At 39.5% G+C, this 16423-nt stretch overlaps 1 protein-coding gene across 1 annotated transcript; it reads left to right on the forward strand.

Annotated features, from left to right (window-relative positions):
• Positions 1-11028: 11028 nt before the first annotated feature.
• LOC111406723 (uncharacterized protein At2g39920-like) lies at positions 11029-15036 on the forward strand. The gene is made up of 5 exons (XM_023036102.1): positions 11029-11689; positions 12467-12627; positions 12983-13149; positions 13415-13830; positions 14487-15036. Exons 2-5 carry the CDS (start codon positions 12558-12560, stop codon positions 14692-14694), a joined length of 861 nt encoding a protein of 286 aa, XP_022891870.1. The 5' UTR covers positions 11029-11689; positions 12467-12557; the 3' UTR covers positions 14695-15036.
• The last annotated feature ends 1387 nt before the right edge of the window (positions 15037-16423 follow it).

Here is a 16423-nt window from a genome sequence, read left to right on the forward strand (position 1 = left end):
ATGCTCAATAGATAGGATGATGATACAGTGGCATGGGATCAAATAAATTTCTATCGCTCACTAATTTCTGGCTCAAATATTAATGATACAAGGGGATATGGTAGTGACTGGCTATTCGTTTCTTGTTTTTATTTGCAATTTGATTTTAAAAGTTCATGTAAACTGCTTGCATACGTAAATGCAGTTATGCAGCAAGTGTTTCACGACAAGAAATTGGAGTTCCAGAAATGAAATAATAATCATAGCTGTTGAAGATTAAATCCGCAAAATGCTTAATTTGTTTTGCTTCTTGTTAATTAGTGTCTCAATTGCAAGGGAAAAATTAAGATTTTTTTTATAAAACTCAGGTATTAATTAAAAAGTCCGTTTCTCTGTAACAATTTCTCTCTCTCTCTCTACTCGCTTTCCCCCTTCGTTGAAAATGAAAGCACTCTATTTCTCTCTAACTATTTCTCTATCTACTCTCTCTACGGCCCAAGACGGAAGCACCATTCTCTCTATATTCCATTTTACTCAATCTCTCCAACAATCACTCTCAACGGCAGCATAGATATGACTCCAAAATAACGATGCCTACTTTTGACGCGTTGTAGCATTTGCTACGACTGACTATATTGCGTACCATTAAAGACGTGAAAAACTAGACTCTAAGTACTTCAAAATGATATTAAGAATATAATATTTTGACCTTGTTTGATAATGACCTCAAAAATTAAGACAAAAATATAAGAAATTTTATGAAGCTATTAATATTTTTCTCCAGGCAAACGACCCCTTTTGCTTTTCTTTTACCGACATGTCATCCTCCTTTTGACTTTTTGTTAGATTTGAAGCAAGTTCTGCATGTGTAGCTTAATTGTACGTGCAAAGGTTTATTTGGATTTGAAAATAAGTTCTGCTGTTTCATCAACGTAGAATCCCTATCAACACTTACATCAGGTGGATCCCATGTATAAAAACTACCCAAAAAACACACATGGGACCCATCGGTATAAAAAATTACCCAAAAAATTCACCCACCTCCCCGTTGTGAGTATTCAGTAAAGGCTCTGCACCCTATACCCCAAGCTCAATTCTTTGATAAGTATATTGTCATAGTTCTATTGTAATAAAAATTGTGTTATACAAAAGAGTAAATAAATATATTTTGGACATAATTCATGACTGGAATATCTGTTGAATTTTAAAAATAAACAAGATAAATGATGCTACCAAAAAAATATACCTTGTAAATCTCGAGAATGAGGACTGACAACAAATACGAATGTGGTGTTCCGGTACCTGAAACAAAGGCAATGAAGTGTATTTTCATCGCCCCTCTGATGTTTAAGTCAAAAAGAGGATTGAAAAAAAATATGTATGCTGAAAATGTGTGAAGAACGTACCTGATTAACGGGTTGATGATCTATATTTATAGAGGTGGGTAGTTCAATCCTATAAGGATTAAACCAATTGGTTGTTCCAATCAAATAAAGTCCTGCTTGAGAGGAATGTCCTATATGTAATAGAATTGTATGGCCAACAGTGTTAGAGTTGACATAGAGTCCTTGAGGGTTTAGACATCTGTTGGATGAACATATGCTCCTCGAGGAAATCTTAAAGAACCATAGCCCGAGGACAATAAACGACAAGTCTCATGGCAGTATAAACTGAGTCCTCGAGTATAGTATCTTGAGGACTCACATACCCCCGAGGACATCCTGTCAGGAAATAGAGGTGAGGCATGTGGGGAGTCCTCGAGTAATATGATCCTCGGGGTATCCAAATTTGGTAATATCACTGGCCACCCTTGCACTCCTCATAGAGTGCAAGCTATGGGACGGAGTGTATCTAAGTTATTAAGCTGTCGTTGTCGATTGTGTCGTCGAGTGAACATAGGCTGACAAGATGGTCAGGATTGATATGAACGTTGTAGAGAGTGACCCCGGATGTGCAACACGTGTCCCCATGAACGGCCATGATGTGACCTTTGGCCTTCTGTCTTTTTCACAAAAAAATATTGTTGTTTACCCCATCTTTTTTCACTTTTACCTACTGTAAATCTACGCTTTGCAAGGTCGTGCTCGAGCAAAATACTTTGGAACTTCTCAAGTCATCGTGTGACTTCTGATAAGGCTCGAGACTCTAGGTTATTCCATAAGCTAAGACTTAGTTTCATTTAAGTAATGTCGAGTAGTAAGGGTAGTCATCGTTCCGGTAGCTCGAGTAGTAGCGAGGACTTAGGAACCTCGATAATACCAACGTCTATTTCCCTAGATGCCAGACCTGGGGCTCAGGTTAATATGGTCTTCAAGTACCCCGATGAACCCTGTAGGTTGAAAGAGCATTTGGCCATAGTTGCAGCTGGGGAGTACGAGCTTATGCCTATGTGGGACATTAGATCCCTGGCCCCGAGGATCAAATTGTACGAGCTCGACAAGAGGAGTTTGTCGTTTTTAAAGAGACCCTTAAAGCTAGCTTTAGGTGGTCCCTACACCCTTCCTTTGTTGCCTTATTGGTCGAGCATGCCATGGGTCCCGGGCAGCTAGTGCCCAATGCATGGAGAATGCTCGTGTATTTCTTCATAGCATGTAGGTACATAGCCATCGAGCCCAATGTCGACCTCTGTAAATTGGTGTTCGAGCTTAAGAAGCTTCCTCGATACACTTACTTTGGTTACCTTTCGACCATATGAGGGCTTAAGATCTCGAGGATGGTGAGTTTTTTGAAAGGATGGAGAAATGGGTGATTTTATGCTATTGCTCAAGAGCCCTATCTTCCTTCCTGGCCTGATTGGGGAATCCCCGACGTCGAGAAGTTTTGTGAGAGCCAGGTGTACCCAGATGTCTTGGAAAAGCATAGGAGGATGCCGGGTGGGGCTCAACCCCCTATTCTTGATCATGAAGGAGATCGAGGAAGAGGTGATAGACCTGGCAAATATTAGAGACGTCGAGGGTTGGGTTGTTTCCTTATTTTTGCAAAATAGCTTGATCAAAAGCTCGTTCTAATGTGTTTGTGTTTTCCATTTTTTAGGTATGTCTTTCGATCCTCGGGCTCTACGTAAATAGCTTGATCAAAAGCTCGTTCTAATGTGTTTGTGTTTTCCATTTTTTAGGTATGACTTTCGATCCTCGAGCTATACGTAACTTTTTTAACACAAGGGTTGATGCTCGACCGCAGGGCCAACCCCTGACGAAGAAAAAGAGCAAGAAAAGGCCTCAAGGTATCCCTCTTGAGCACAGTATGAGGGGTCGTGGTGAAACATTTTGACAACAGCCTCAATCATCGAGCCCAGTGTTGCAACCGACACAGAGGTCTCCCATTCCTCGACCTCCTCCTGAGGTCGTTGATTTCAAGGATGACACTGTTCCTTTGGTGAATTCCCTTACTAAAGACTTCAAGCGCTGTCACCTCGTTCCTGGTCTTGTTTCCAAATATAAGGACAAGATCAAGCTCGAGGACAGAATGAAGGTCCTTGAGTTCCTTATAATGAAGGTATTCCTCGGGTTTTTACCTTGTAAAATTTTTCACTATTTTCCTCGAGAATAATGCTCTTTTCTTTTACAAACTTCGAGTATAGCTCAAGGACTTTCTCTTCAAAAAATTGAGGAGGCCAAGAGGATGGCTGGGGTTGAGAGCTCGAAGGTGTCCAAGGACAGGATAATCCTCAATCTCGAGGCTAAGATCGAGTCTTTGTTGAAAGAGCATGTTGACACTAAAAGGGAGGTTGTGAAAGCACGTGATGACCTTGGGTTGCAAAGGATGAGGCTGAGGAAGTAAGGCTCGAACTCTTGCACAAAACAAAGGAGTTCGAGGACAAGCTCGCAGAGGTGAAAGAAAGGGCCTGGGAGGAATTTAAGACCTCCGAGGAATGCGATAGGACTAAGGGCGAGCATGTGTTGGGGGCTTACCTTCATGCCTTCAAGGAGGCCCAAGCCTTCATCCCCAAGTTACCCGACGTTAGCCTAGATGACTTGATGATGGTGCCTTTTATTGTCGATACTCTCGAGTTTTTGGGTTTGAGGATCGAGAAACTGGCGAGGATGATGTGGGGGATGACCTCGAGGAAGATGATGTTCAGATTGATATCACTAACCTCGACCCTCATCTTAGTCAAATAGGATAGTGTGCCCACCCCAAACTTCTGTAGCTCGAGGACTCCTTTGATTTTGTAATTTTTGGACAAGTTTTTTTACCGATGAGTATAAAATGTTTTGTTAATGAATGATTTTTGTCTTCGCATTCCATATCTATGCAAATTAATTATGCTCAAGCTCGAGTATTGAGACATACTCGAGGCCCCACATATCCCTAGGACATTAACAAAAAATTGATGATTACGCATGTGGTAGTCCTCGAGGACTATTAGATAAAATTAAGCATGTCTTGCTCTATCCATTCTCTTGAGCAGTACTTTAATTTAGAAAATTGTAAAATATTGGATTCGAGGACTAACGTTCTTGTATGTCTCGAGCACAATACTCGTGTGTTTTGTCTCGAGGATTGAAGGAGCCATTTGGCTCACCACATTCCGAGGACATGGAAGGCTTTTCGAGGACTCGAAGGGCCATATAGGAAAACCATATCTCAAGGACATAGTGGAGCGTTTGGCACAAAATATCTCGACGAAGTTACCCCCGAGCCTTGCTTATAGAATTTGTTTATAGGTTAGGTGTTGATGTGCTCGGGCATGTGGTAAGGTCAGGCTTTTTTCTTGGTGGTATTTTGCAGGGCAAGACTTAGAGTGTTTGCATGGGGTAAGGCTTTAAGTGCTTGTGCGAAGTAAGGCTTCGAGGTGCTTGCGCGGAGCAAGGCTTAGAGTGCTTGCACAGAGCAAGGTTTTAAGGTGTTTGCACGGAGCAAGACTTAATGTGCAGCAAGTCTTAGTGTGCTGGCACAGGGCAAGGCTTAGTGTGTTTGCACGGGACAAGGTTTTGAGGTGCTTGCGCTAAGCAAGGCTTACAGCGCTTGTGCGGGGTAAGGCTTTGAAGAGTTCGTGTCTCTAGATTTAGCTTTTAATAACATAAAAAATTAGACTTGGCACGCAGGCCTGGCAACATAAAAAATTAGATTTACCATGCGGGCCTGACAACATAATAGAGGAAGTTACTTATAATATATTTTTAAGTTTTCGACGTTCCAGGGCCTTGGAAGTGGTCTTCTCAATATATCTCGTAGACTGTAAGCTCCTCCATGAATTTGTCGTATGACTTCAAAAGGCCCTTCCCAGATGGGCCCGAGCTTTCCAGGCGCGTGGCCAGCTGCTTCGGCTCTTCTCAACACGAGGTCCCCTGCCTTGAACTTTTGAGGTCTTACTCTACTATTAAAATGATTTGCTGTCTTATCTTGGTAAGAAGCTATCTTTAAGAAAGCCTGTTCCCTTACTTATTCAAGGAGGTCAAGATGTTCAGTTGTGCATTCTAAGGCCTCAGGCTCGAGCTTTCTCTGGCTAGGTATATTGACCTCGATGGAAATTACAGTTTCAATGCCAAAGGCTAACATGAATGGGGTCTCATCGATTGTAGTTCTGTGGGATGTTCTATAAGTCCAAAGCATAGATGGTAGTTCATCTGACCATGTTCATTTAGCATTGCCAATCCTGGTGTGAAGATCTTACAGTATAATCCTATTTGTCACCTCGGCTAGACCATTGCTCCGTGGGTGTGAAACTGACATTAGTCGGTGGTCAATCTCAAGGCTTGCACAAAAGTTTTTTAATTGAAGACTTTGGGGATCCCAAACCGGCAAACAATAGACTTCCATACAAAGCTCCTCAACTTAGGCTCTGAAATGGTTGCCAAGGGTTCAACCTCTGCCCACTTGGTGAAGTATTCTACTGTCACTGCTACGAACTTTAACTGTCCTCTTGTTACTGGAAAAGGACCGAGGATGTCAACTCTGCATTGCTCAAATGAGGTCGGGATGCTGATGCTGGTGAGATCCTCGACGGGGAAATGGATGATGTTGCCTAACCTCTGACATCTGTCACATTTCTTAACATAATCCAAGGCATCTTTCCTTGTCGTAGGCCAATAGTATCCATATCATACAAGTTTGAAGGCAAGGAATCGGGCACCTTGGTGATTCCCGTACACCCCTTCATGAACTTTAACCAAGGCTTGGGACGTCTCCGACGGCTTGAGGCACATGAGGTACGGGAGTGTGAAGCTTCTGCAAAACAAGACCCCTCTGATCATGCAGTACCTTGGTGCCCTGGATCGAATACTCTTAGCTGCTCGAGGATCCTTTTGGAGGCTCCCATTTGTCATGAAGTCTATTATTGGATCCATCCAAGATGGTCCATGATTAATGTCCAAGACATCATTGGTCTGAGTGATACTAGGCTCTATAAGAATCTTGATGTGCACACTCCTATTTAATCCACCAACACTTGTGAACACAAACTTGGACAGTGTATCGATTTTGAAATTTTGTGTTCTATCAACCTTAATGACTTTACAACTCTTAAATTGCCTTTGAAGATCATGAGCTTTTAGACAATATAAGCCCATTTTCTCGCCTTTCCTTTTGAATGAACCTTCAATCTGTCCAAACGCGCTGGGAATTACTGAAAATCTTGACGTGTTCAAGCTCAAGTTTAAGGGCTAGCTCTAGAGTGATGATGACTGCTTCGTACTCCACTTCATTGTTAGTAGCTTCAAATTCGAATATGAGGGCACACTGAACCTCCGTGTTCTTGTCGGGGCTAATGATGATGACCCCATCACCCGAGCCCGAAGAGTTAGCTGCCCCATCCACGAAAATTTTTCAGGTATCCAAGGTGTCATTTCCCGACCTGTCCTTTGGCCTCTGAGGTCTTTGTGTGAGTTCCACAATGAAATCTACTAGAACTTGTGCCTTCATAGAAGGCTGAGGTTTGAACTCAATATCAAATTTTCCTACCTCAATTGCCCACTTTAATAACCTTCCTGAGACGTCGGGTTTTTGAAGTATATTTTTGAGAGGCTGGTTCGTGAGAACAACGATGGGATGTTACTGGAAATACTGTCAGAGCTTGCGCGCTGCCATGACCAAGGAAAGGGCTAGTTATTCGGCCAATGTGTATCTTGTTTCTGCGTCAAGTAACACTTTGCTCACATAATAAATCGATTGTTGAACCTTGCTAACCTCCTTCACTAGCACACCACTGACTGTATTATGAGAGATTGCTAAGTATAAAAACAAAGTGTCCCCGGGCTCAAGTTTGGTTAGGACTGTAGGAGAGACTAATGTTTGCTTGTATTTTGTCTGGATTGGCCTCTATCCCTCTGTGAGTGATCATGAATCCCAAGAATTTTCCCTAGGCTACTTCGAATGCACACTTTGCTGGGTTTAATTTCATTTTGTACTTTCGTAGGGTGCTGAAGACTTCCTCAAGATTAGATATATGCTGGCCTACTTACTTGCTTTTTACCACCATGTCATCGATATAGGCTTCAACATTCTTCCCGATTAGTTGGGTAAAGACCTTGTTGATGAGTCTTTGGTATGTTGTCCCTACATTCTTCAACCCAAACGGCATCACCTTGTAACATTATATGGCTAAATCTGCCATGATAGAGGTCTTCTCTCGATCTTCTTCGACCATGAAAATCTGATGGTAGCTCTAAAATGCATTCAGGAAGCTGTACAACTTGTGTCCTGCTGTGCCATCGACAAGGCTGTCAATCCGAGGAAAGGGATAACTGTCCTTTGGGCAGGCATTGTTAAGGTCTGTGAAATCAATGCAGACTCTCCATTTACCATTGGCCTTTTTACCAAAACCACGTTGGCGAGCCACTCGGGATACTGGACTTCCCTGATGAAGCTTGCATTGACAAGTTTATCAATTTCTTTGCAAATGACCTCTCGTCTTTCTGGGGCAAACTACTCTTTCTCTATTTCACAGGCTTAGCTTCTGGACTATTATTGAGCTTATGGACCACAACACTATGATCTATACCTGGCATGTCTTCCACTTTTCATGCAAAGACGTTGATGTTCGGAGACAAGCAGCTAACCAGTTCCACCATAAGGACTTTATCAAGATCTCGACCAACGTTTACTTTTTCCTGACCTCTATCTCAACCTCTACCAATTCTTAGATCGAAAAAAGCCTACCTCGATGGTCAGGATCGGGTTCGGTGTCGGAAAGTTGCATGACGTCGGTGCCTATCCCCCATAGATTGTTAATATAACATTGTCTAGCTGCTACCTGATCTCCATGCATAACTCCTATGCCGTGACCGGTAGGGAACTTCATGGTAAGGTAAAAAGTTGACACGATTGCCTTGATCTTATTTAGTAGTGTTCGACCCAGGATAGCGTTGTAGGCCATTAAAGTACGGACCACTTGAAAATGAGTGACTTTTGTTACCGACTCTGGATCAGATCCTAAGGTGAGGGATAACTCGAAAACACCCTCTAGGATGATGACACTCCCGCTGAATCCCTGTAGAGGAGTTTTCACATGCTTTAGCTATTGAACTGAAATTCCCATCTTTCTGACTTCGAAGTTGGCAATAATTGCTGAAATAACCAAGGCATCATCATGAGGAAGGGACACGTCATCTAGGTCTTTACTTCCAAATGTAATGTCTTCGAGACGATCCCGGGATACTCCTGATGTCGAGGAGTGCTGTCTAGCATATTGTTTTCGTACATTGTTTGAACCTTGCCCTGATGCAATGCTTCTGACAATGATGTTGATGGTCCCTGTTGTTGGTTGGCGACCACCCCTGGTTTCTGGGGCTTTCTCTTTATCACGGTTATTTCTAGGGCGTTTGTCATTGCTATCATATGAGCTGAGGAGTCCTCTTTTTACGAGTGTCCCAACTTCCCACTACAAGGTCATGCAATTCTCTGTGGTATGCTCATGATTTTTGTGAAAATCACAATACTTGCTCTGGTCCCTAGCATCCGGAAGGGACTTCATTCTAGGTAGCCATTTGAACTCCTTCATATCCTTTATCTCCATCAGTATGTTAGCTCTCGAAGTATTCAACTTGGGGAATGATGATGGCGTGGTCTCTTGTCTCTTCTTGTTTCGTGGGACCTCTTGTCGTTGACTTGAGTCATGCTGCCTCTTGTGCTCAACCCTTTCATTAGTCGGGCCGATTCTCTTTGGATTTAACATTTTCTCCATGTTAATATACTTCTCTCCTCTGGTCAAGAACTCGGTCACTGACTTTGGCGGTGTTTTTGACAAGGACATTTTAAATGCCTCACACCTTATAGCATAAGTAAGAGCGGAGATTGCCGTGGTGATATGGAGGTCAGGAATCTGCAACATTTCCTCATTAAACCTTGTCATAAAGTCAAGAAGAGTCTCATTTTGTCCTTGGCAGAGTTGCATAATAGAGGCCGTTGTCTTCCTGATACGCTTGCTACTGGCAAAAAAGGCAGAAAACTTATCAGCCAGGTCAGGAAAAGATGATATAGAATTAGGTTCCAAGGTCGAGAACCAATCCTTGGCAGCGTTGGTCAGTGTTTGAAGGAACGCCTTACACATCACCTGGTCTGGAGCAACTTGTAGATTCATGATGTCAGTGTAAATGTTGAGATGGTTTATCGGATCGGTAGTCCCATCATACTCCTTTATACGAGGATTCTTGAATTAATCCGGCATGGGGAACGACAAGATCCCAGGAGTAAACGGAGTGTTAGGGATGAAGCCCGTTACCCCTTTATCTCTTTGCTTTAGGCTAGCTGTGATACCCTCCTGGATGATTTTGGCGAGTTTACCGAAATCTATTGTTATTTCTCTCAAGGCCAAGGCCATATTGGGTACACCCGAGGTTCCAGCTCCATCATTACCTGGAACAGGGTGCGGGGCTCGAGCTCGAGCATCTGTCATAAAACCACTTTCAGGAGTCGGCGTATGTGCTAGGTGTGAATTCCTCTGACTCAACAATTGAATAAGTGTGGCAACTTGTTGGCGAAGCTCCAACTGTAACAACAGCTTGTTGGGCACTGGTATCTCTGACGACTCTTCCTGAGGAACATGATGATCTTCAGGGAGAGGAGGAGGGTTTGGGGCTGATGAACTTGCTGGAGGAAGACTCGATTGTGTATTCACCATGGCTTTTAGTAGTGATTCCTACAGATGGCGCCAATGATGCTACCAAAAAATTATACCTTATAAATCTTGAGAATAAGGATTGATAACAAATACGAACACGGTCTTTCGGTACCTAAAACAAAGGCAATGAGATGAATTCTCGTCGCCCCTCCGATATTTAAATCAGAAAAGAATTAAAAGAAATATATATGTTGAAAGTTGGGTGAAGAACATACTTGATTAACGGGTTGATGATCTATATTTATAGAGGTGAGTAGTTCAATCCTATAAGGATTGAACCAGTTGGTTGTTCCTATCAAATAAAGTCCTGTTTGAGAGGAATGTCCTATTTGTAATAGAATTGTACGGTCAACGATGTTAGAGTTGACATAGAGTCACTAGGGCTTTAGACATCTGTTGGATGAATATATGTTCCTTGAGGAAATCTTAAAGAACCATAGCCCGAGGACAATATCTCAAGGACACTAAAAGACAAGTCTCATCGCAGTATGAACGGAGTCCTCGGGTATAGTATCTCGAGGACTCACATACCCCTGAGGACATCCGGTCAAGAAATAGAGGTGAAGCATTGTGGGAAGTCCTCAACTAATACAATCCTCGGGGTATCCAAATTTGGTTATATCAATATGTATCCCAAAAATTGCCAATAAAAACAAGAAGTCGACAATCCACGTGTGTGTCCCACATCCCATGATTCCCTATATTGAGCCATTTTTCGTGTGTCCAATGATAAAGAGTCCAGAATCCTATTCAAAAACGAAAAAACGAGAAGACAAATGGCAAATCTTGTTTGTATTGAGCCATATCCAAATTTGGTTATATCAATATGTATCCCAAAAATTGTCAATAAAAACAAGAAGTCGACAATCCACGTGTGTGTCCCACATCCCATGATTCCCTGATATCCAATCTCATGTTACCCACGTATACACATGTACTTAGATATTCCGTTTGTCCCAATCATAATTCTTTTATTTCTGCCAATTTTATTTGCCCCTTGATCCCCGCGTCGCTAAAGGTCCAATGATAGAGAGTCCCGAATCCTATTCAAAAACGAAAAAAACGAGAGGATAAATGGCAAATCTTGTTTATATTGAGCCATTTTTCGTGTCCAATGATAAAGAGTCCAGAATCCTATTCAAAAACGAAAAAACGAGAAGACAAATGGCAAATCTTGTTTGTATTGAGCCACTTTTCGTGTTCATTGTCGGTGTCAATTTATCTTCCTCGAATATTTAACTATTTTGATTTTCCGCCCGGTACTTTCTTTCTTCTGTATATCTCTCTCTCTCCACACCCATTATTTGATTGGAAGTCAATTGGTGATTCTGTTGGTATTTCTTGATTAATTAAATTCTTGATTCTTTATGGCTATCCGAACATTTCAGATCCTCTTGGATGTGAAATAAGTGGGATGCATCAGTTTTTTTCCTTTTGATTTTCTGATTGTGAAGAATCTGTTCTAGAACATCGCAGAACACATTGGGATTCCGTTCTTCTACAGCCGATTTGTTATTTGATTACTTGTAATCTTTTTAAACCAATTCGTATTTTTGTGGGAGGATCAGTTTTGTTACTTTCAAGCCCTGTTGTCGATAAATCTGGGATCCAGCAAAAAAAAAGGATTTTTGGGTGCTTGTGTTATTCAAGGTAGTTGATTAAGTAGTTATAAATACAATCTTGTTCAAGTTTGATAATCTGTTCTAGAACATCGCAGAACACATTGGGATTCCGTTCTTCTATAGCCGATTTGTTATTTGATTACTTGTAATCTTTTTAAACCAATTCGTATTTTTGTGGGAGGATCAGTTTTGTTACTTTCAAGCCCTGTTGTCGATAAATCTGGGATCCAGCAAAAAAAAAAAAAAAAAGGATTTTTGGGTGCTTGTGTTATTCAAGGTAGTTGATTAAGTAGTTATAAATACAATCTTGTTCAAGTTTGATAATAAGTTTAATCTTTTTCTATGTTTGTTACACTAATCGAGCTCCTTTGATAAAGTAGTTATAAATGCAATTGTGTGCAAGTTTCATAACAAGTTTAGGCCCGTTTGGAGCTGCGTTTGCTTTTGTTTTTGTTTCTTGTAAAAAAGCTTTCGGAGGGAGCTATCTTAATTTTTACCTATAAACAAATTTTTAAAAGAAATTCATATTTCGAAAACGAATTTAGAGGAAGTTAGGTTTTATCAGCTTTCTCTAAGAGGAAAAGTACTTTCATAAAATTTTGGTCCAGAAACAGCATTTGGATCAAAAACCTCCTTTTGAAAAGCCATGCCAAATGGGCCCTTAAATCTCTTTCTATGTTACACCGATCGAGCTTCTTAAAGTTTTTCTGTTTGGAACAGTGCTAACTATGACTTTTCTTGTTTGTGAATGAATTCTGTTAAGTGTATAATGTATTGTTTAAGTATTGATCTATTGTTGATACAGGAGAACCTTCTACTATCAAGAAGGGATTCAATCGAATTTTTCAATGAATAATACTAGAGGTGCAGCTTGCTGCTTCTGCTGATTGTACAGAATGTCTGCTTATGGACATCAGATGGAGAGAGAGTACTCCGCTCAAAGTCTTTCGAGTACAGGAGATTCAGGTATATATCCTCTTTAGCATTCTGCATCTTGAAAATTGAAAATAAGTTGTCTATGACTAAAATCAATAATAATGTGATTTCGAGCATGAATATGAAAAAGCGTGGCCAAGCAAGAAAATTTTAATTGCTATGTTACTCTGACCGAATGGAATTTTTCGTGAAAGCTTGTGGATTTAAAGCTTTGATATCAACATTGACAGTTTGAATGGATCGCATTTTTGTATAATTTCTTGTATTAGTGCTATTCAATGAATTTTGCAGATATTTTGACTAACAAAGACAAATTTCTTTGCGGTATTGACTTGTAGGGATTTACTTGGATTATCTGTTGATTAATCTAAATCAGTTGTTGCAGAAATGGGAAGTCGTTATACAACGGAGACAGGAATTTACATGTCGTCTTTTGCTGCTATGGTCTTTATATCTGGGCTAGTAACAGTCGGGGTATCAATGATGGCATTGCTGATTTCATTAGCAGTAATGTTGCAATCTTCTTTGAAAATACAAGCTTGCAAGCTATTAGTAATCAAGATGAAGAAAAGAAAGTCTTACTATTTTCCTTTTAAACTCATGCCATATGCACTATAGGTGGATGTTACGCATGGAATCAAGTCATATGCTGTTATGCATTCTTCATAATCGTATCAAGTTCTTTGCTGAGCTGATGGGATACTGTGCTCAAAGGGATTACCATTAAGCATCATTACGTTTGATACAAGTTATTTTATTTTCATTTAGGATATGTTTGGTATGCAGTATTCAACATTGACTAGATAGTGAATAATAGAGTAGAAGAGATTTTAACTTCCCTTTTCCTTGGTCATATTGCCGACCAATGTCTAATCCACCTTACCAACCATACTCTTCCATTGTTGTTAATGAAGGCAAGACTAATCACAATTTAGTTTCAGGGGTCAAGCCAAAAAATAGTGTAATTCATCTAGCTGGTTCCAAGTTGCAGATACACAGTTCTACAACAAAAATAATAAAAGCTACCGTCCCTTTTTGCTGCAGGATCGACAAAGATGCCTTCCATGATAGCAGTAGGGTGAAAAACGTGTTTGCCATGAAGTTATACCTGAAACTTCAAGCTGGGGGATGGCCATTGATTTTAATATCAAGGAAACCAGAGAAACTACGTGATGACGCAATAGAGCATCTGGCGTCAGTGGGATGCAGTGGTTGGTCTTCACTAATCATGAGGTAATTCCTTATTTTCTTCATAATTTCAAGACATCTTATAGCAGGAACTTTGTACATTATACCGTATGATTAGAGCGAATCTTCTAAAGTGCTAAGCGTTGAAAGATATTGCTTCTTGATTAGGTTTAAACATTTTCCCGTCTAATATTGGCATTTATAAATATAGCATGTCTTCAGGAAATGCTGAAAATGTACTAGCACATTTTTATATGTGACAGATTGAAGTCAAAGAAAAATCGAAATGATACATGAATATCCCATTTTATCCATTGCAATCACTTGTAGATGTTATTATCCACTGTTTCAAGTGGACGAAAGATAGTTTTCCAAATTCAAAGAGGAAAAATAGATATTCATTTATGAGTTCTCTCCTTGCCCAAAAAAATTACTTTCTTGCAATGAGTTATTGTCGTATGGTAACAACATTTATTATTAAGGGAAAATAGTAGTGGAGATCCCAGCCTACGGCCACATCTGTAACGGCAGTTAAATCTTGAAGTTTTCACTTTTTAGTATCACTAGTGTCAATGAACGGGTTCTACAAAGTTAACATGACGTGTGACTCTAACATGTCCAACTCTCGCAGATGATTTTTATATTTGATTCTGAATTCTGTGGTGTCTATAAGGCTCGTATCAAGGTTAGTGCTGATGCAGGACGGACAGTGAAACTCAAATGGATTCTCAAAAACATTTTTCAAGGCAAAGGACTGCATTGCAAAACGAGGGGTTTCGAATCATAGCTACTATTAGCAGCCAGATGGATGCTGTAAGAGGACCATGCTTAGAAGAACGCATTTTCAAGCTCCCAACCCCTATGTTCAGTTACAAAATGGAAGATAATGTTGAAAGCACAAATTTATAAGGGTAAATTTTGCACTCAGAATTTCAGTATTTCATTCTTTTTCATTGCTGAGGTGAAAATGTTCATCTTACTTCACTATTTCTGTGTATATATGAAAGGAGGTGAAGTACATTGGATTCAAGCAAGAATACAGGATGATAAATATTCCTTATGGCATGTCAGATTTGATAGCACTGGATATGATTAATGAAATATGATATTCACTGTATTTCTGTACTGTCCTGTATAGCAAATGTTACCTTAAATGATTTTGTGCCTGTAAAAAATTTCTCTAGTCTACATTTGTGATGTTGTATCATAACTTAATTATATGGTAATGTTTAGCACTATTTGTTAACTTCACTGCTTGGTATTTTGAATTTTCCATGCATTGTGGTCTTTCTATAAATTATGATTCTAATATTCATGATATCATTAAATTTTGTTCTTATTAACCTTGATGACGTGTTCTGGCACAAAGACTTGGACACTATTAGATAATATTAAAATCTTGTATATTATTACTACTATGTTCAAACACGAACAAAAACACAAAATCTTGCCTATTTACCAAACATTCACAGAAACGGTATGTCGTTCTTAAATTTTTTTCAAGTTCAACCAGTCTATGCATCTCATAGTTGTCTTAATATGCCATTAAACAAATAATTTAAACTTTTCCTTGACCCCCAATTTTCAATTATACATTCTTAATAAAATAATTTTGTACGTAACCCCCCCCCCCCCCCCCCCCCAAAAAAAAAAAAGGGTTGCTTCACACGAAATTTATTCTTAAAAATTCTCTATCAAACATGGGATAAGTTTGATAGGGATAATCGAAGGACGCTATTTCGAATCCTAGTAAATGTAATTATAACAACAATCATACTAACATGTTACTGCTTCAAGCTTTTGGGTTTCTTTCCCTTTTTCATTGTTCTTTTTGGTGGTTTTATCTTCTTTGTTGGGTAAAAAGGTCAAAAATGTAGAAAGGTTTTGGTGTGTAAAAGTTTCCACAGAAATTTACTTTTTAGGCAAAGCAAGTAGCATCAAGCAAACATGTAATCATTCTGCAAACGTCTTAAAAAAAATAAAAAATGCATGTGTTCAATAGGCGTAGCTGAAGAGCTAAATCATTGTCTTGAATTGCTAGTTCCTTGTACAAGAAAGTTGGCAAGACTCTTTCCTTGAACCATGTGTTCTATGAATTGAATAGAATAAGAACAAACATGAACTTTTTAAATAATGTTCGATGCTATAAATGCTTATTTATTGGAAAAACTATCAATACATTCTCCCCACGGGAGCCTATAAATATTAGGAACGATAACTTTTGCAAAGAATCAAACATATTTTATCACCTTTAGTAAAATGCATCTCGAATAGCTACCCAGTCCCGTTCGTATTGTATCCGATAACTTCTCATTTGCAAGATGTTCCAAAACAACACATTTTAGACCTATATGAAGTCATACAATAATAACCTTTCAACATTTGAAACAAATAAATTGTATAGTATCATCGTAATAAAGTACTTGTGTATATGTATATAATTTATATTGGATTATTATATCTTTCAACTCTTTACTTAATCTCATAGTTGTTAAAATCAAATTGGATGGGCCCATCCAGTACAATAACTGACGAGCTGTATAGTTCGATCCAATTGCTCTAATTAGTACATTCAGCAAATGCACCGATTAAATGGATTAAAAGATTTAAACTTGGGCATTTAACATATATATATATA

This window comes from Olea europaea, chromosome 12 (assembly GCF_002742605.1).
Source record: "Olea europaea var. sylvestris chromosome 12, O_europaea_v1, whole genome shotgun sequence".
Classification (NCBI taxonomy): domain Eukaryota; kingdom Viridiplantae; phylum Streptophyta; class Magnoliopsida; order Lamiales; family Oleaceae; genus Olea; species Olea europaea.